Source organism: Cavia porcellus, unplaced genomic scaffold (assembly GCF_034190915.1).
Source record: "Cavia porcellus strain 051 isolate PalLab524CR breed Dunkin Hartley unplaced genomic scaffold, mCavPor4.1 scaffold_18, whole genome shotgun sequence".
NCBI classification, from domain to species: domain Eukaryota; kingdom Metazoa; phylum Chordata; class Mammalia; order Rodentia; family Caviidae; genus Cavia; species Cavia porcellus.
Genome location: NW_026947501.1, coordinates 65,366,405 through 65,386,730, shown reverse-complemented (window position 1 = coordinate 65,386,730; position 20,326 = coordinate 65,366,405). Strand labels below are relative to the sequence as shown.

General features: G+C 34.8%; 1 protein-coding gene across 4 annotated transcripts in view; it reads right to left on the bottom strand.

Moving 5' to 3' along the window:
• Rab28 (RAB28, member RAS oncogene family) overlaps positions 1 to 20,095 on the bottom strand; it is a 105,657-nt gene extending 85,562 nt beyond the window's left edge. For 3 of the 4 annotated variants that reach the window (XM_023562661.2, XM_013146570.2, XM_003464357.5), the window contains exons 1-4: positions 19,816 to 20,095; positions 15,216 to 15,312; positions 10,109 to 10,197; positions 1,356 to 1,485 (exon numbers count right to left, since the gene is read on the bottom strand). In XM_023562661.2, coding sequence (XP_023418429.1) covers positions 1,356 to 1,485; positions 10,109 to 10,197; positions 15,216 to 15,312; positions 19,816 to 19,890 — 391 coding nt within the window. In that variant the 5' untranslated portion in view covers positions 19,891 to 20,095. The remainder of the gene's footprint in view (positions 1 to 1,355; positions 1,486 to 10,108; positions 10,198 to 15,215; positions 15,313 to 19,815) is intronic. The other variant, XM_003464356.4, reaches the window with a different exon arrangement.
• Positions 20,096 to 20,326: the final 231 nt, after the last annotated feature.

Below are 20,326 nucleotides of genomic sequence, written 5' to 3'. Positions count from 1 at the left end.
TCTTGGTAGTATACATGGGTATTGATTTAACAATTTTTGTACTCAGGAAGCAATTCTTGACCTAAATCCTCCATGGTATAATTTTAATTCATTGTCTCTTTTGCTGACCCAAAAAAAGTTGGGAACTATTAGGTCATATCATATGATTTCATTATTTGTAAACCTTTATTAATGTCTCCTTTCTGAAGTTACCGCTTATAAGATTATGAACCAGATAGCAGCCCAATCCTGAGCTGCACTTTAAAACATTTATGTGCTATCATAAACCAAAACCAGATCTCAAAAATTACTTATCCACTTTTTTTTAACCAAGGACCAGTCCTTTCCTTAATATATTCTTACAAAATCATCTGTATTTTAAGACAAACCACAAAAATTCAAAAAAGGGAGTTTAAGAGATGGGAACAAGAAACAATGCATATAAAATTCCACAAAGACACTGGTTCCTTCTCTAGACCAAAGATCATTTGATGAAATTTGTCTCAAAGCCTCTGGGACAGAGCTGACGCTGCAATGCAGTACCATAAAACCTACAGCTGTGCTGCTGTTAACAGCCTATGCTTCTTCCTTAGGCCACAGGAAGCCAAAACACACGCTGCCAAAACGGAACTTAGCTTCACAAGAATGGGTCAAAAGCACCAACGTATTATGAGACAGAAAGCATCAAAACAGTTACGAAACAGTGTAGATTCAGTGAAGGTGAGTCTATACCACACTCACTCCTGAAATGAGGGGCTTAACATGCCTAAAAGATGTTTCTCAGAATGTAATGTACATTATATAATTTATGAAATTCAAAGGCTATCATTTATGAAAAAGTTATTGAGAAGACTGTATGTACCCATCAGAACTTTCTATTCAATTTGCTCAACTCAATTTGGAAACAGCTAAAAAAAAAAAATATTTCCGAATACCAAATCCTTTCCTCAGTTATAAAAAACATAGAATAGGCAAATGTCCTAATAAATTCTCTGTTCCGGCCACTATACCAAACTACCTCAGACTGACAGCCTAATCAACATTATTTCTCCCCAACTCCAGAGACTAAGCAGTCCAAGCTCAAGATGCCAGTAGGTAGATCCAGTGTCTGCTGAAGAACACCCCTTTACCAGTTCATACACAGCCACCAACGTGCTATATCCTCTCATGGCAGATACAGAGATCATCTCTCTCATAATGCACCGCTTCTTAAAAAGGCACTGATCCCATTCAAGGAAGACCTACTTACCTCTCCAAAGCGCCTCCTCCAATTTCCACCATCCTGATGTTTCGAGGTTCAACATACAAATCACCAGGGGGACACAAACATTGCTCCCACAGCAGCAGATGAACTTCACATAAATAAGAGTACTCACTTTTATTGCCTACCAATGCAACCAGTGGCTGAGTTTCTGACTCCTCACTCACTTTCTTCACCACAGAATACCAGTCTTCTAAATTCTCAAAGCTTTGATAATTTGTGATATCATACACCAAGAGGATTCCCTGTCATGAAAGAGGTACAGAATTCTGTAATGTACTACTTGAAAAAATATTAATAATAAACACTCAAGTGAGGTTTCAGGTATGTCAGGCAAAGTGTAAAAACACAACTGTGGAGTTTTTGCATACAAATTGACTTCAATTTAAATTATTTCCTAGCAAATAAATGATCTGCAGTGGTTCCATTCAAGACACATCCAGCAATTAAGGTGTAGGCAAGACACAATTTTATCAACATTATAAGTTGTTTCCATTAAGACACAAGAGATGTGTTTCATAAATTGCAGTAAATGTAAGAAAATGCTACTACAGAGGTAGAAAAAGCTACAAAGTCTACAATCCTCACTTTCATGAGATCAAACATTTAAATTTTTCAATAACCATCTGCTGGCTCTCTTTTTAAATATTTTCAAAAATGGATATTCCATACCATCCCTTGATAGTCAATTTAAGTGTTTAACACAATTTTCTTTAAATAAAATGTCGATTTCCTCTTTTGGTCCTCTGTGCATTTGGAGGACAACTTGAGAGTATCTTCTTTATAATAACCCTTCATATACTTGAAGATAGTTAAGAAAGTCCTTTACAGTCTGCTTTCCAGAGTAAATAAATGTAGTTCCTTAAACTTGCCTCAAAGGGCCTATTTTCTGTGTCTTTAATCATAGTTGTTGATTCTTTCCAGGACACACCACATATAGTTTTTTGACATCCTCTTTAAAATGAGCACTGTAAAACTGGATATGATACTGTAATAAGAGTCTAAGCAGAGCCAAATACAACAGAAGGATTGTTTCCTGTCTCTTATATATCACATTCCTTTTAATTTATCCCATTATTTTGTGGGGAAAGAATAAGGAGTACATACATACACAAAAATAACATTCTTGATTCTCATCCAGTTTGTGGTCAAATACTTAATACTAACTTCTGCAAGAAATATAAGTTGGAACTCTAAAATGGTGTTCATGTCTACTTCTGATATAAAAAGAAAAGTCAACCACTTTTTTATACAGTCTATGCATCAGATGTACATCTATGTATTTTTACTAATCCTCACAGCAATCACAGGAGATTACCAATATTATTCCCACGTAACTGATACACAAAGGTTACAAAAACAAGATCACACATTCAGATTACATGAGAGAGAAGACTTAAATCATAGATTAAGTGACTGAAAACACTGTCTGCCAACAGTACACTAATCCTTAGGCTGGACACTAAGCATGCAAGTTCCAAACCTCATAGAACACAGTTTTGCAGCAGAATCAGCCACATAAACAGGCAAATACACAACAGAATCATCATAGCCTGTAACAGGTTGGTAAATATTAATCAAATGGCTTGGGCTCAGTGGGGAGGTGCGTATTATTTGTTACACACACAATTTTCATCGGGTAAGTACTGCTCTGCAGCCATTTTCAAGCCATCAGCATGACATCACTAAGCACAAGCTCGTGAGGATACCATTAAATCATAGAGAATTTCTACTGTACAGATATACTAACGGAAATAACTCCAAGACTATGATTAACAAAAATACATAACAAAATAATTGGTAAATGGTGCATTTGGGCACAAAATGGTTTTGTTTTACTATAACTGGTAAATTTATATAAAAATTTTAATCATTAGTATATTCAATAATTGGCTCACAAAAATTACTGAAATTTTACCAGCTGCCTTTGTGAAGACAGAACAGCTGACTCTAGAATACAGCTCTTAGAATACTCTAATACTATGCTCTTTAGTTGAATCACTGGACCTTAAACTATCTTCTTTGGGCAGATTTCTTGTCTTTCAAAGTAGAGTTTTAAGTTAGTCTCTAAGATTCTTTTCAGTTTAAATATTCTATAATTTTTACACAAAACTATTTGTCTTATTCATTCCATTAACTTGGGACCTATTTCTGTCCGTCTTTGAGATACTCAGAAATAATTCCCAATATATAATTATCTGAAATAAGGGCATAAGTTCACTTTACCTAAAGATAAAGCTCCAAAACTCACCTCATGATAACTAGTCTTCTACTAACCCTGCTCCAGTTGCTATGGATATATGTTGAAAGACCACTACTCTTAGACTCCAGTCTTGGACCCATCATATATCAACCTTGGAGAAAGATTCTGTTATCTCACTTTAAAAATAACAAGTCGAGATGACAAAGTGAAATAATAAAAATGCACAATAAGAAAGGCTGAAGCATGCAGCTCATGATGCAGTGCTTTTCCAGAATTCACAAAGTCCTATGCTCAATCACCAGCTCCCCAGTGCACACACAGGAAAAAAAGCACAGACATTAAGTAATTCACTTAAAATTAATGTACATACAACTGCACAGGATGTTTCGTTTTTATTATTCTTCTGAATAGACAATACTCATATTTACATAACAATTTTAAGATATAGTTTAGTCATTAAAGCAAAGACCAATGATGCCTAACCTTTGAGATTTTTGGAACTTTACAGATTAATATATGAGAATCTTCATCCCAACAGTATAACACCTGAATATGATAAAATATATGGAAATAAAACATGACCACCATCTAATGACTGATGCTAGATCAGTAACGTGGAATGAAAATTTAAAAACACTGTTCTAAACAAGAGGTTTGTAAACCTCATGAATGAAGTCCAGGCCACAGGCTGTATTTGTAGATAAACTTAGGTAAACTTGATTAAAATATAGTCATACATGTTTACTTAAGCATGATCAATGGCTGCTTTTGTGCTACAACTACAGAGTTCAATAGCTGTTAACAGTGACAGTATGTCTTGCGAGGCCGAGAGCATTTACTGTCAAGTTCTTTCTAGGAAAACTCTGCCAATCCCTGGTCTACACCAACATGTCCAGATAGAGGGCATACAAAAATACAGGAGGATAAATTCCCATTTATCTTGCCTTCTGCCAACCTAAACAATTATCTTCAAATACTCAATGCAATTTAATGTAAAAACTATTTTTTCATTGTTCTTACAGCCATAATTTGTCCTGGTTTTGATCTTTACTACTACGGTAAAATTCTGAAACAGAAAGATTAAAGAATTAAAAATATTAAAATACAGGCTGGGACTGGGAGGAGCTGACCAACAAGCCAACTGGCCATTTCAAAATTAAATTGATAGCAGCTTTGAAGCAGCAAATACTGATGGCAACACGTAACAGTTTTAACAGTAAAATATTACACAGACTTAATTATACAATTCAACATGCACTAAGACCAGTACATACAATATTTAACCACAAAAATGAAAGATCCCCTCATTTTCAAAATACAGGTAATTTTTTTCTTCCTGAACTGTAAGAGAAATAATATATCTTAGTTTTTAGTTACATAAAGGAGTAATTAAATCACACAGAATATATAATACAGTAGCCATAAGAACAAAATATTTACCTGTGTAAGTACAAACTATAAGGAACACTAATGCGAAAGAGGTCTATAAATATAATCAGTCATAAATTGGCAAATACCCAACTAAACACTTCAAAGTAAAAAATAACAGAGGTTGTCAGGGAGTCGTTTCCAGACATGCTAACACGTCAGCTGTCGCACCGGCACCAAACCATTTGGTTGGTAGTTAAGGGACAGGCTCATCTGTGTGGGGCAGTGGCACACAATAGCCGTTGTGTTCTACCTCACAAATGACTGCACTTCATTGAGTTTATGCTCAGTGGAGCAGTGTTTGCAAACCACTTAGATTCCAGGACGGAAAGACCTACAAAACTGAAACATCCAGTCCTCCTCTGAGGTGTGCTGTTAGCCTCTGTTAGCCACAGGTTCCAGGGCACTAAACACTATGCACTGTGTGTTTGCTCCTAACCGCTAGGAAAAACAGCCTATAACATCCTTCTGAAGACTTCTAGAAAATGTTAAGTTAATTTAAAATCTAGGAACATAACTGGCATAAATTTCAATTCTTAGAACTAGTTCTTTCCAAAATATCTCACTAATTCTTTTTGGGTGTAAATTCAATTTGTTTTCAACCAACACTGTTCAACCGTCTATTGCTAAAGTTTAATGTTATCAGTTAGAAAAGTAAAGAAAGTAAAATAATCAGCTTTAGCTAGACCTAAATTAATGTCTAACCTACAAGTAAGTTTCTTCCTTTTGTAAATGACTCAAAAAAGTAATTTTCTACTTTAATAGACCATATATGTATAAAATAATTCTCACACACACAATTCAGAAGATAGAAAATCTAAAATTCCTGGGCTTAGGGATGGGAGTCAGACAGAGGAATCCAAAACTATCAAGATATACTATATACAAGTAACAGTATCCCAAAATGAATTTAACTATTAGATACTACAAACACACTAATTAAAATATATATTTAAAAATTTTTAATCTTAAATAATACTTTAAACTGATGCTCTCCAAATAGCATGTCAAAACATTATTTGTAAAAGATTTCATCATGAGCTCTAACATTGGCCGAAATCCACAGTATTACTTTCTATTTCCAAATATCTACAACTCTAGAAGCAAATGAGTTCTACCTTGAAAAATACATTTTTTTTTGTAATTATTAAGTATATTAGAATTTTCAAAGGCATTGCTTTTGAGAAGCAGCAATTTCCTCTGAGTTACTGTTATAAACAATGAGAGCTCCACTCATTCTATTACTGAGCTTCACGCAGCACTGTCTCTATACACCATAACAAAATAAACTAGTGACAAATGTACTGCATGTGCTTTACCACAGCACTTAGTTTGTAATCTCTTTGGAAGCAGAAGTTACTGCATCATCATCAATTTATGCCAACCTCATTTCATCATGTCAGAATTCCTAATTTTCTAGGATAATTTTATAAAATATTCAAGAATTTCTCAAAACACTATGCTACATTATCATCTACTTACAAAAGTCGCAGAAATTATAAAGTTTAAAAACAATGCATAATCAGCAAAAGAAAAACGTCGATACATACTTCAACACAGAAGCCACACAGGACAAGTTCTACAAAGGAATATAATGTTCACTTTCTCTGAAGAAACGAAGTATACTAAAAGTGTATCCCACCATTCTTAAAAAACATGAAAATTCTTGAAGTGTCTTGAAGTTCACATTAATGCCTGCTGATTGTAAGGAGCTATGTAGTAATATCAAATATGTAGTGATTTAAAATTATTACACAATATTGTCAATGTACGAAATGCCACTGATTATATACATTTCAGAATGGTTAATTCAAAGATATTGCGAAATAGGAAAAATGTCCAAATGGTGAGGGGAATAAAGAAAAAGGGAGGAGGAAAGGAAAGAAGATAAAAATAAAGAAAAATGTTTTTAAATTTTAAAAAATGAGAAAAGGAAAACATGAAAATAAAGTTTTTATAAATGGGGAAGGTTTGAAGGAAGGGTAGGAGAACAGGGAAAAATTGAATGGCTTTATTTTACATTATGTGACTTATATAGCAATGTTTATTTTTACATGCTACAAATAAATTTCAAGTAATTTAAATAAATTAAACAATAAATTTTAAGGCTGGGTATGGTGGTACATACCTGTAATCTCAGCACTCAGCACTCAGAAGGCTGAGGCAGGAGGATTACTGCAAATTCAATCCAGCCTGAGCTACAAAGTGAGTGCAAGGTCACCCTGAACTACTTACTGAAACCTATCTTTTAAAAGCTCAAAATAAATAAATACACAAATAATTTTAAATTATTTTAAGTAAAGGAGAATTACAGGATCCAATTCATGAACATTATAATCCTCTAAATTTAATTAAATTTTCTATTTTTACCCTGAAATGTGTAAAGTACTCCCCTTTCACTAACTCTAGCTATACTATGAAAAGTCATTTTATCTGACACCTAGAATCAAGTATCACAGAAGTCAGACTACTCTTAATGTTTATTTTTTAAAAGTCCTAGGCCAGGCATTGTGGCGCACGCATGTAATCCCAGCACTCAGGAGCTGAGGCAAGAGGGTTCCTGGGAGTTTGAGGCCAGCCTGGGCTACAAAGTGAGTTCAAGACCAGCCTTACCTGCATAGCAAAACTCTATCTCAAAAAAAGAAGAAAAATAAGTAAGTAAAAACTCCTATATGTGGCCTGAATAAAGACTTTTATGGTACAAAAAAGAAAAAGAATTATCTTCAAATCACATTTCACGAACCACGTAAGTCAAACATTGATTTTTGTTTCCTACATCTCTGTCCAGTTTTCTTCAGCATAATATATACTACAATTAATTTTTAAAAATTAAAACAATAGCAAGTATTCAGACACAAAGGTCTGATATATAGGTTTTAAAAGTAAGTATACATAAAAACACACTCATCTGATCACAAATTTAAATGTTAAATATGAGCGGAAATATTTTGTAGGAGACAAAAGACAATGTAGAAGAAAAGACACAGGAGAAAATTTTAAGAGTCAAATATGTACATGAACAATTTTTTTAAATCTCTAGGGTCTTTACAGGTGATTAGAATCATACTAAGCTCCTCTGTCATCCTTTAAATATTTTACAAAATAAATTAGAATCTATTTTCCATTTAAAAGTATGGAATTAGCCAGGTGTGGTGGCTCACACCTGTAATCCCAGCACTCGGGAGGATGAGGCAGGAGGATCATTGCAAGTTCGAGACCAGCCTGGGCTACAAAGGGAGCTCAAGGCCAGCCTGAACTGCATAGGGAGACCCCATCTCAAAAAAAAGACAACAACAAAAAAAAAGTATGGAATTGATTTTTGTCAAGAACCCAATTTTGTACAGGAAAGTGTCAACATCTTCTCTGTTCTATAGATTCATGTTTTATGAAGAAACACACTTCCAAATCCAAAGTTACATTTCTGCTACTCAAACACCAAACTTCAATAAAAAATTGAATGAAGATTTTGAGCACTGTGCTCACATGTCTGGTGATGAGGTGAGAGATGTGCACTAATTTATTTTATTTTATTTTTTGTCTTGTGCACTAATTTAAAGCGTAAGAAAAAAACAAAGACCACACCAAACAGTATTAAACACAGAGCTTAGCAGGCATCGTGGACCTCATTTTCAGTTTCCACCACATATAGTACTCTACTTCATCAAATAATTATACTCAATGGCATTATGGTATTCTTAGATCCTAATTATTAAATCAACACCAATGTGTCAAAGCATTAAAATGGCAACTTCTTCACTGAACATGCTCACAGTAATAAACTTTTTAAAGTACATTACAACCATAGATATTGTTTCTTTGTACTGATTTTACCTAAAAACTTATAAACTATATCTATTGCAAGCTCATGTTGCCAAATAATTTTTATGTAATTATTCAGGTGATTTTCTTGCTCTACATAGATTTTCTCCTGAAAAGACATCATTATCATATTAGTTTACTGTATCTCCTTTATACATATTGTAGTACTTTCTTATCTGATATAAAATATAGATATGGCTATTAAATATATTTTGGTTTTAGTTATTTCTTTTTACTTTTAATAATGCAAGAAAGTAATAAAAATACAAAAAATGCTTATTGCTTCTATGAAAAACATTTCATAACAAAATAAAAATGACAACAGTCAACATTATATATATCATGACCTTAAAATAACCAAGAGAAATGAAAAACAACTCTTACAAAGAAGAAAACCAAAGGACCAATCTTTCTTTCCAGCAAACAAAAAGAAACTAGTAGTACAATGAAACAAATTAGCATGCATCTCAAAATATTTTTGAAACATCAGAATAGACAATTTGTGCAATTACATATTTTAACTTCTCTCCCTGATTCCTACTTATCAGTCTTTTACTTTGCATCCTCTCCATATTCACATAAGAGAAACCATGCAATACTTAAGCTTGCGTGTTTGATTTATTCCACCCAACATTATGTTCTCAAGTTGTATCCAACTGCCAACACACGCCTCAAGCTTATCTTTGTTTATGGCAGAGTAGTACTCCATTGTTTATAAATACCACATTGTCTTTACCCATTCGTCTACTGATGGACATATACACTGTTTTCAAGATTTAGCAATTATAAATTATGCTGCTATAAAATGGGTATCCACGTATCCCTGTAATATGACTTGGAACTCTTGGGAAGATTCCTACAGAGGAAACTAGTTTTGGGTTTTTCATGATCTTGCTATATAGCCCAGCCTGGCTGCCTAAGACTCACAAACATGGAATTACAGGCATTTGCCACCATGCCCAGCTCAATTTGAAGAACTGTAATTATTTGCCAGACCAAGTCACAGACCAAAATCACTTGCAATTTAAAATGAAATTAAATTTCCATTTTTCATTTAGTCACCTAACAGTGGACACTATAAGGAAATCAGTTAACATCAAAATATCACTTATCATTGTACTTATTCAACTGTTGAAAATAATATCTAGTAATATAAGCAGCATATGAAAACTGTTAAAGAGATTTCCAGTTCCAACCAATCAATGCCACCCATTCACACATAAATACCATCCCACACATAATCTGGGGAGAATAAAACCAAAGAACTAGCATAAATGTAAAATGATCTCTCTACATATCAGATAAAATTAAGATGCGGAAGAACGTGTGTGCCCAGGCACCTGTATGTATGTACACAAGCGCACATGTTTTGGTAAGGGATGAATTCAATTCTACAGTAATCAGAATTCATACTATACCTGTGCTCCATAGATATATTTATCCAACATTTTTCCACCTAATGTCTGCCCTCCTATATCCAAAACTTGCAGAGTAACATTCAAATTTCCTAAAATAAAAAAAGCACATAAATAACAATGCAACAGCTGAGTTGTGAGTATTCACAAAAATACCACATCACAGTGATACACTGAACCCAATTTGCCTTTTATTCTACAAACTCATATGATCATATATTTGCAATTGTTAAAATAATGTCAAAGAAATCATAGTTGGGAATCAAGATTTCTTTTTTTACGTCCATAGAACAGTATTTACAACATCCCTCAAAACAAAAAAGAAAGTAAAGTTACCCATAATTTAAAAACTTATGCCTTAGAAAGCAAAATAAGGAAGGAAGAATAGAAGGCAGGCAGAAAGAGAGAAAAAAGGGAGTGAGGGAAGAAACACTGAATCTCAGGGGAAAAAAACAATAAAGCGCATAGGCATGGAGTGAGAAATGCACTTTAAAAATAAAAACTGAAGCTTGATATACTAACCCATCAACCATACATAGGAATTTTGCTGTCCGCTCTAAACTCTGAATTCTACATCTCCCAGAATAGTAACAGATTACAAAGATGCACCCACAATTTCAACCCAAATGAATGAACTGTTTTTAATTTTAATGTTAACTGTGACATGTAAAGGTAAACAATCAAAAGTTATATTTTAAATTTAACCTCTAAAATAAAATCATGTTTGATAGTCTTGCCCGGAAAAGATGTAGGATTCAGAGACCCAACATCTCCGTAAATATTTGATGCATTCATATCCATTCGAAGAATATACACTGAAATAATTATAGGACTATCAAAGCCCTCATAAAATAGTGTAATTAATCTTTTTCCCCATATAAGCAAAAACAAAAGCATTCTAAAACACTGAAAGACAGTCTTTAAAATTCATTGGTGCATTTTGCAAAATATCTGACTAAAGCGAATATTAGAGATAAACTATTTTTATCAATGCAACTAATGATTGAGCTATAAAAGTCAAATAACATATCCAATGTGCATTTTAGATTAATATTTCAAACTATTTCTCCTCACAAAACTATGTAGTTTTCGCCAAAGTCTCAACTAGTACCTTCTGAGTGATTTGCAAATCAGGAAAATTCAAAATAAAACTGGAAAAACGATCTCATTTCAAAAGCAAAAGGGAATGTACGCCAGTGTAAAACACTAAAGTCAGACAATAACTATACATCTGAAAAGAAAGTACGACACTGGATCCACCAGTGAAGTTTCACCCTTAAATGTAAGTCTGGTGAATTTTTATTACAATCTTTTCATTACACAGATACAGGGCTGTTCCACCTGCCACAGTACAGAGGACTCCAGAAAGAGCTTCCAATTAGCATTAACAAAAGCTACTGAAATTTAACGCCATTTCCCATGACCACACCTTCCATGCTCACAGAAGAACAACCAAATGCTGTTAGAGCCCTGTGAATCTGAAGAAGCAAATGTCACAAACTAAGATCTGTCCAACAACTTCAATAAACACAATGTCTTAAAACTCTAAATTTGTGGGGGCTGGGGATTTAGCTCAGCGGCATAAGCACCTGCCTTGCAAGCACGCAGTCGTGAGTTTGACCCCTTGTACCGATAATAAGAAAAAAAAAAGTGTAAAAAAAAAAACAAAACTCTAAATTTGTGAGATTCAAAACTGAAATTATACTCCCACAATATCATCTGAAATTAAGCAGGTGAGAAGGCTTGCCATCAGCATGGATACATTAAAATAGTTTCAGAAGCCCCTAGATAAACAAATATTTGGAAAGCTCTTTGTGTCATTTGTACCCATTAAAAGACAGGGCTTAATAATAGTAACTTTTATAGAGTAAGATTTTAAGCAATACTTAATAATTACTAGTAAGTATTTAATCTCATTTCCGTAGGGCCAGTATAATCCCTATTGTTTATCTTTGTATCAAGATAACATGTAGTTTCTTTCCCTTCCTTATGTTCTGATCTTCAAATCCCATCAAAATTAGGTATTATGAACACTTCTTAATGCATTGCCAATTCTGACTACAATTCTTCCAACACCCTGAATCAACTATTCGATGTACATTCAATGTCCAGGGTATACATTTAAATATACCATTCCAAACAAAAACTATTGTTTGCTTGTTTTTGCTTTTTAAAATGTAAATTCCAGGTATGAATTCCCTATGATAAATATGATCATTATACACCTAAAATGTACCAATAAACTTAACTGAAAAAAGATATAAGTTCCAGTGACTCAGACGTGAAAATACTACGCCATAATGATAATCCAGTACAACTGTCACTGATGCACATTTCCTCGCATTCTAGTAAAAAGGTCATTAATATTATACCACAAACAAATGATCTGAACTTCATAGTTATTTCATATACCTAGAAATATATTTCTTTTACATTTGAATTTTAGGCTTATTAGCACATAAAACTAAAACAGGGAAGATTCTCTAATCTAAAGGATAAAACCAAAAAAAGATACAGTTCAAGTCAATTTTCTGTTTTGCAGGAATAAACATATGAAATCTCCTATTATATATTTTCAAAATGACATAACTATAAAGCTATACAAGAGTAATCAAATAACATTATAATTTCTTAAAAATGAAACAAGAATCCATCTAACAGTTTGGTATAAAACCCTGCTCCTCTAAAAGTAACAAGTAACTAGAAAAAAAATAGGTGACAAAATACATGTAGTTGGCTTTAGTACAATCAAAGCTACCAAGAGGCTGCTACAGTGACCCTGTAAAACACTCCTGGTGCCTTGGTTAACCTAAGCTAAAGTACCGCATAGTCAGGATGGAACTAAAAACACAAGACTGCCTACTTTTTGCACTAAGGACTTAGAAATCCTTTTCACAGTAGAACGCTGTTTACTGGACTATACCCACAAGCTTCCTGAAAGTATTTTGACTAAGGCTCTTAAGAAACTCTATCAGCAGAATCTCTGACTAACAGATACACTCCTTTCAGCAGTAAAATCTGCACAGTGTTTGCATCCAGACTATACAGCATGCCAGATCGTGAAACACACTAAAACGATGAGTCTCTGCAAAGTAAGGACCTCGAAAATCTGCTTGAAGAGAATGTAAGTGGGTGGACAGGCACTTTGCACCCCTAACAAGCTTACTAAACTAGTAACAAATACTATGCTTACATATTATGCTACTTTATTATAAATACAAAAATGCTGCCTGTGCTTTATTTAGCAAATGGTACAAACATTATTAATCATTATACTGACACTTATAATGACTAGGAACCCTGTAATTTATTCATCTCATTTCAATAATGGCAATTGTATAACATTGAGATAGACTAAAACAATTTTTCACATTGAAATTTCTACCATAATTTTGAGTTTATTTCAGTCTATCATCTGTAGAAAACCAACTGTCTTTTAAAAAGATAAAATTTTTTTGAAATACAATATATCAAAATAAAAACATTAACAAAACTAAAATACATATTCATTAAGTATACACTTCCTTTTGTAACCTAAAAACTTTCTAAGATTTTATACTACAAGTTTGGATTCTGAGAACTTCAAAATTTTTTACAAAGTAATCAAAATTTTAAAATCGGTAGTAAGATGTAACATATCAGCAATCATCACAAATATTACATACATAAAATACCCCAAACCACCCTTTTTATCATATTTGAGTTAAGCCCTTCAACTAAAGTCAGAAAAATTAAACTAAATAGAAAAATTGATGATTTGTTAAATATTAAAATAGCTGACAACTAAATATTAGATGGAAGTTCTCCATATACAACTAGTGTTTCTGTAAAAAACATTGCAGAATTAAGTTTTTGGCATTTACATCTTACAACTTGTACACATTCTACAACAGACTGCTGTAATTATTCTGAAAGTAGCATTAATCTATCAATAAGAGAAATATAAATAAATCATATTTTCAGTATTCAACATATTAAAAGAAAACACAAATGAAATAAAATACACCTCTATTTCTTATCAAACCTTGCTGAACTATAACTTTAGTCATAAAAAAATCAGAATAATCAGAATTCTTTTATCCTCATGCTATATCTCCCAATATATTCTTCTTGATAATGCAAACGATCACAAAATAGAACATAGTATATTAGTACAATCTGAAGAATGCCTCTGATTACAAAGAGTTTTCCTTAGCTTCTATATAATTTCATGAGACGGTGTTTGAGATGTTAATTTATTCAATAATACTGGAATTTAATAAGCCCCTTTCCACTCTTTGAATTCCAATATATGAATCTGACATTATACTTGGAACAATTTTATTCAAGTATGTGTTCTCACACCGAAGAAGGTGGATGTTTATAAAGTCAATCAAGATAAACTGCTGTTAATAAATACTTTAAACATAATTTAACCATTGAAATTGAAAAGATGGGGCATTTTAAAGCCCCAATTGTTCAAGAAACTAACTTAAAACATAAACCACTCGTTTTATGTTATTATTTCCCTGTATTTCCCACAAAATGTGCTGCAACTGGCATCTAAATAGTTTCTTTGCATGGTGAACTGAAACATCTTGAATGCTCAAACTGTATTTTTATGAGTGCCTAGGGACCCTAAATTTTAGTGGTCTATTAAATGCCAGCAATTTCATGCTGCCTTGCATAAAACAGCATTCACATATTAGAGCACTGAAGTTCCACGGCTACATTATACTCCTGTTCCAACTTTCAAACAAAAAAACTGAAGCAGAAGCTAATCAAAATAATATTTAAAAAATAATCCTTCCCAATCTTTTCACATATAGTTAACATCTGCTACAAATGCATAGCATTTAATTTTTTAAGGACTTTTAAAATTACATAAGCAATTGTTTATCCTCAAGAAATGTACAGAGGTCAAAAACAGAGGCTGGTGGTGGCTTTTTCACACTCATGCACAATATATGCTTATAGCAGATGGCAGTGAAAGTAACCTCATAAGGAAATGATGAATTACATATATTTTCATGCAAAAGCAGCCCCAATATATATTTTACACATTTCTGACTTATATCTCTTATTGTAAGACTTACACAATTGTCTACATTAAGACTTTTTAGTCTCTTACCTGGCAAAATTATCCTTCTCAAAAAGAAATCCAGTCCTATAGTCTGTTTGTACTGTTTCTCAAAAGTTTCTTGAGTAAAACATGTGGCTAAGGAGGTCTAAAAAAAAATTGATGTACAGAATATCAAAATTAATTTGTTTAAAAAAATATAAACATCACTACTAAATCTTATTAAGCAACCTTAATATTTACACTCCAATTAATCCAACAAACAACTGTAAACAGCTCTAATCATGCACAAGGGGAGGAGGGACCTTATACCTACCACTAGGTAGTGAGTCTTCAACTGCAAGCAGCTAGCAATGGGGAAGACAAACTATTAAGTTAGATCTCTTTAAATCCCGGTTGTCAAGTTCCTTCTCCTTGATGGAATTAGAATTTAGGAATTATCAATGGAAAAAACTAAAGCAACATGATTAATCATCTGAATCTTAACAAATAAGTTCAAAAATTTCAGAAAACTCTTAAGTTTTGCTTTTAGATTATATATTCTTGAGGATAGCTGTGCTCTCAGCTAATAATAAGCACTAAATAATGAAGGGGAACTGCTTTTGGGATTTTTTTTCCTGTATGGAAAATCATCTTAATTTTTAAATTTTTCTCTACCTTAAAAGATATTAACAAAACAATTATGTAGAATGATCTTTATAATATGCATCTTTTAAATAACAAGGTAGTATTTTTTAAATTAATGTAAGTAAAGTATTTCCCATCCAAGAACTACAATGCTAACAGGCCACAGTATAAGCAGAGCAGATATTTATTTAGTTTTTAAACTGAAAACTCAAAAGTTTGACTCCAAAATTCTAGAGCTTTTAGACTACCACGTTTTTATGAAAGCAAAAGAATAATCATTTTAATAAAACAAAAAATAAGTAAAGTAAGACATCTGAAACATTTTAAGTACACTATTCTTATTTTAAAATCTTCTGAAAAGAAAATAAAGTTTCACTAAGTCTTTACACTCAAGACAGAATGCCAAAATTAGGAGGCACTCTTTATTTTAAAAGTTAAATGAGATGTCAACTCTTAAAATGGTGAAAACTGAAATACAATTTCTAAGATATCTTACTAGCTTTAATTATGATGTAAGTAAAACAGTACAAAAGAAAAACATCAAATTTCGCTTCATTTTACCAAGATAATGTAAATACACAAGATAGTATTTTGAATCATACAAACAGCAAATCTGCATAGCCTAACTCCAAATCTTTTGTATTAAAATATCAAAATTTGTATATGATCAAGTACTTATTGAGAATTATCATGTGAAAGATGTTCCTTTAGACACTTAGAAATAAATGCACAGATTTGTTACGTTCTTCAAACATAACAATATGAAAACTGAGAAATGAAAATAAAAGAATTTACCGTTTCTTTTTAAATACCTTTTGGGTTTCATTTAGCTTCAGTGATGACATTGAACTTGTCTAACTTAACGTACAAAATCATTTGTGAAGAATCTCAGAAAAATAACTAAAAACACTTACGCTATTTCAAATATTTAATACATAGATGGCTGGGATATTTAAAAGTTAAAGCAAAATTCATGGTTCACATAACACCAGTATAATGTCATTTAAGATAATTTTTCACTTTAGAAGTCAAAATTTATTTTTTTCTATAAATTACAATTCAGAAAAATCCAGAATAAGGTTTTTTTCTTAGAAACAGGACTATGAGATTTTTTAAAGCCCTTCCCTCAAATGTTTGAGGCAAACATAAAGCCTCAAAATCACACGATTTTTTAATGGGAATGGAGTATAAACTGTCAAAACTCAAAGTCCAGGGAACACACAGAATATTAAAATTGTTTTATTGTCTCGACATCTTGCTACAGAAATCACACAGAGAAGTAACTGAATCAGGAGCTGGCACTTCCTTTCCAACTACCTAGCCTTCATGCCATCTTCCACATTCAGTGAATTTCTCACAATTCCCCGCACAAATAATCTTCCAAAATTATTATAAAGTAAGCAAACAGCTCTCACATCGAAAACATTTTTAACTGATTTTTGTATAGATTTGGGAAATTTCTAACTTTTTATCAAACTACATTTACAAACACTGATATCACAACAAAAAAGAATGCTTTTGCCTCAAAAAAGATCTTAAGAAAACGTACATTAAAATCAAAGTTATGAATCAGAACAGGAAGAAACAGAAACACGTGTTACTGGAGGGAGGAGCCAGTGGTCATCTCAGTACTTTCCTCCACTGCTTCTGTCAGTGAACACAAAAACACTCAGTGTTGAAACCACCAGGGAAAACTAACGCTAAAAAATGGAGGTGCAGTAAATCAAGATACATACACGAATGATAGAGAAGCTGTTCATAAAAGGACAGTACAAGAAAGGGAATAGGAAATGCTGGTAGCTGCTGATAACTTGAAAGCTGAATAAAGGATGGAGAAAAAATGCTTGCTATATAACTAACAGAAGGTTATGTTCATTTCAGTAAATTTCTGGCAGAAAAGGTTGTTTCAGTTTGAAGAGACTAGACAAGATAAACACTTAAGTTAGAGCACCATAAAAAATCACTGTTACTCTTTTGGTGCAGAATGTCAGTCCTGATTCAATAATATAGGAATTAAAAAATACATATGCTTTGTTCTGTGCTAGACTTAGATTTAAATAGAGATGAAAAATCGTAATTATTCACAGTAAACTAGTAACAAAGGGAAAACAAGTGTGATGGTCTAAATTTTTTTAAAAAACTAGAAAAAATTAACAAATTCTAAGTAACATGTACAGTACACAAGTACTAGAAGGAAAATGAACAAAAGTTTAAAGAAATATGAAAGGATATAGGATAACAGATAATTCTAAGAGTCTTTTTACAAATGTATTAGTACTGTAGATTGTTATAATTTTAAGTGAGAAAGAAGCTCAGTCATTAATTGAAACCAATAAATTTTGGAAAACAAAAAAATTAGCTGCATGTCATGAGAAAATCTAAAGAAGCTGGGCATTATGGTTCAGGCCTGTAATCCCAGCACTCCAGAGGCTGACGGAAGAGGACTGCACAGCTCAAAGGCAATCCTAGGATACACAGGGAGATCCTACCTCAATCAAATCATAATAAAAATTAAATTTAAATTAAAATCTAAAAAAATAAATGGGAAAACAATAAAAATCTAACAAAATTTTTGCTGGCCAAACCATTAAAAAGATCATTTATTTATAACAATTTACTTACTCTAAAAGGTTTTTAAGTGCATAAAACCTCTTAGAATATTCACAAACTGTCCCCAAGTTCTTTTCTTCCCCTAAAATATTTAAAAGGTAATCACAGCATATTAAATTGCTTCCTCAACAAAGTACACTGCAAAGACAAAAGTCAACAGAACATCCAAATTTTGCATATAAATCCATCTTCCCCAGGACCACTAGAAATTCAAATTTCAGAACCAAAAGCAGCAGCAGCAGCTCATGGGCAGTGCTAGCTGCCAGAGGATGCAAAGAAAAGTGAGCATCGCAGAAACCACAGTTCCAACTACATCAAATGCGAATCCAAAGATGGGAAACGCAGCAGAAAGAACCAGCGCGTCTGAACACTCAGGCTGGAAAACATATATACAAGGCAGCCAGCTACCAACATCTACGGGAACTGGCGCCCTTGACACAAGCGACAGGTGTGCAGGCACCCTGGACAGAGGCTCTTCACTGGACTGGGACACTGGGTGCCAGCGCCTCTGAGATCCTACGCACATTCTCCCTAGAGCAAGGACAGGGCAGTTTATTACACTCCAGGAGGTCCACAAGTGCTCCTTGCCTAGCAGCTAAGGAGATCGCCTGGCAGCAGGCTATTCTCAAGTCGCTGTTCGCTGAAACAACGGCCGCCAGCTAGATCTGAAGGCAAGGCTGCCTCCACCAAGCTGGCAACTTGACCCTCAGCATCCTAGCCCAACACGAGCGCCAAACACATCTGCTGAATGCATGCTGGTACTGACCGGAGCTGTGCTGGGGGCAGAGATGAACAACACGCGTGGTACTAAAATCCCAAACAACATTTATTGAGTGTACACCGTACTCTAGACGCTTTATGTGCATTTTCACGTATTTTCACTTTTCGCCCTTTGTGGGGACCCCTATTGATAGGTATCTTACAGAGGAATCGCGCGCAGGCCCGCGATGTGCCCTCCAGTGACTGGAGCAGTAAAGGATCCCTAATAATCGCCCAGGGAATCTGATTCCGGGGCAAAGCTCTTGGGAGCTCAAGGTGCAGTGCAGGCATCAGAAATGGGAGAGGGGCGGGGGCGCAGGTGTGACCGGGCTGCAAGGACAGGAGGGAAGAAGCTTTGGCCGATCTCCGCGAGTCCTTCCAGGGAAGAAGCGGGAAAGCCTCCCCGGGAGGCGACGCCGGCCCGAGTCTTGTAGGAAAGCATGATGCAGGCAGGGATTGGGGATCCACTGTTCCGTTTTTCTTACAGGGGCGCAGGACGGCTGCCCTCGGCCTCCACCACGCGCCCACTTCCGGCCGCCCTCGGCCACCACTAGGTTGGCCCGGGCCTAAAGCAGCCGGGCACAGGGTGGTCAGGCGACTCTGGGCGGCGGGGAGGCAGCGGGGCCGGCGGGGCCGCGCCCGTTCGAGGACTGACCTTCCCGGAGGTGCCGTCCCCCAGCACGACGATTTTCAGTTGCCGGTCCTGGCTGTCCTCCTCAGAGTCCGACATGTTGTCCCGAGAATCTGGCCCGCCCCCCAACGTGGAGGGAAGAAGCGAAGGAGAGACTTTCGGGGGCAGGGAAGCGAGGAAGATGGGCAGTGAGGATCTAACCCTCGCCCCGGCGTCGCTCCAGCCGCTGGGGGATCCAGGACAATCACTCGCTCAGCGCCATTTTGCCCGCCTCCCCGCCCCCCGACCCGGCGCGCGGCCCCGCCCCTGAGCCTGACGTCAGCGGGCTGCACCGCCCCCTACGCCGATGAGCGCGCTGATCGCGAGTCTCTCGGACGGGCAAGACCATAATGGCAGCGAGGGGTGTCCAAACAGGAGATAGGAAACGCCGCGCTGTCCCCGCAGCCCAGTGGACGAAGACACAATTCAATGTATCTTTCAAGTGTAGTGAGCAAAATTTGGTATAAGATTCTCTACCAGATCTCCTCTTTGTGTC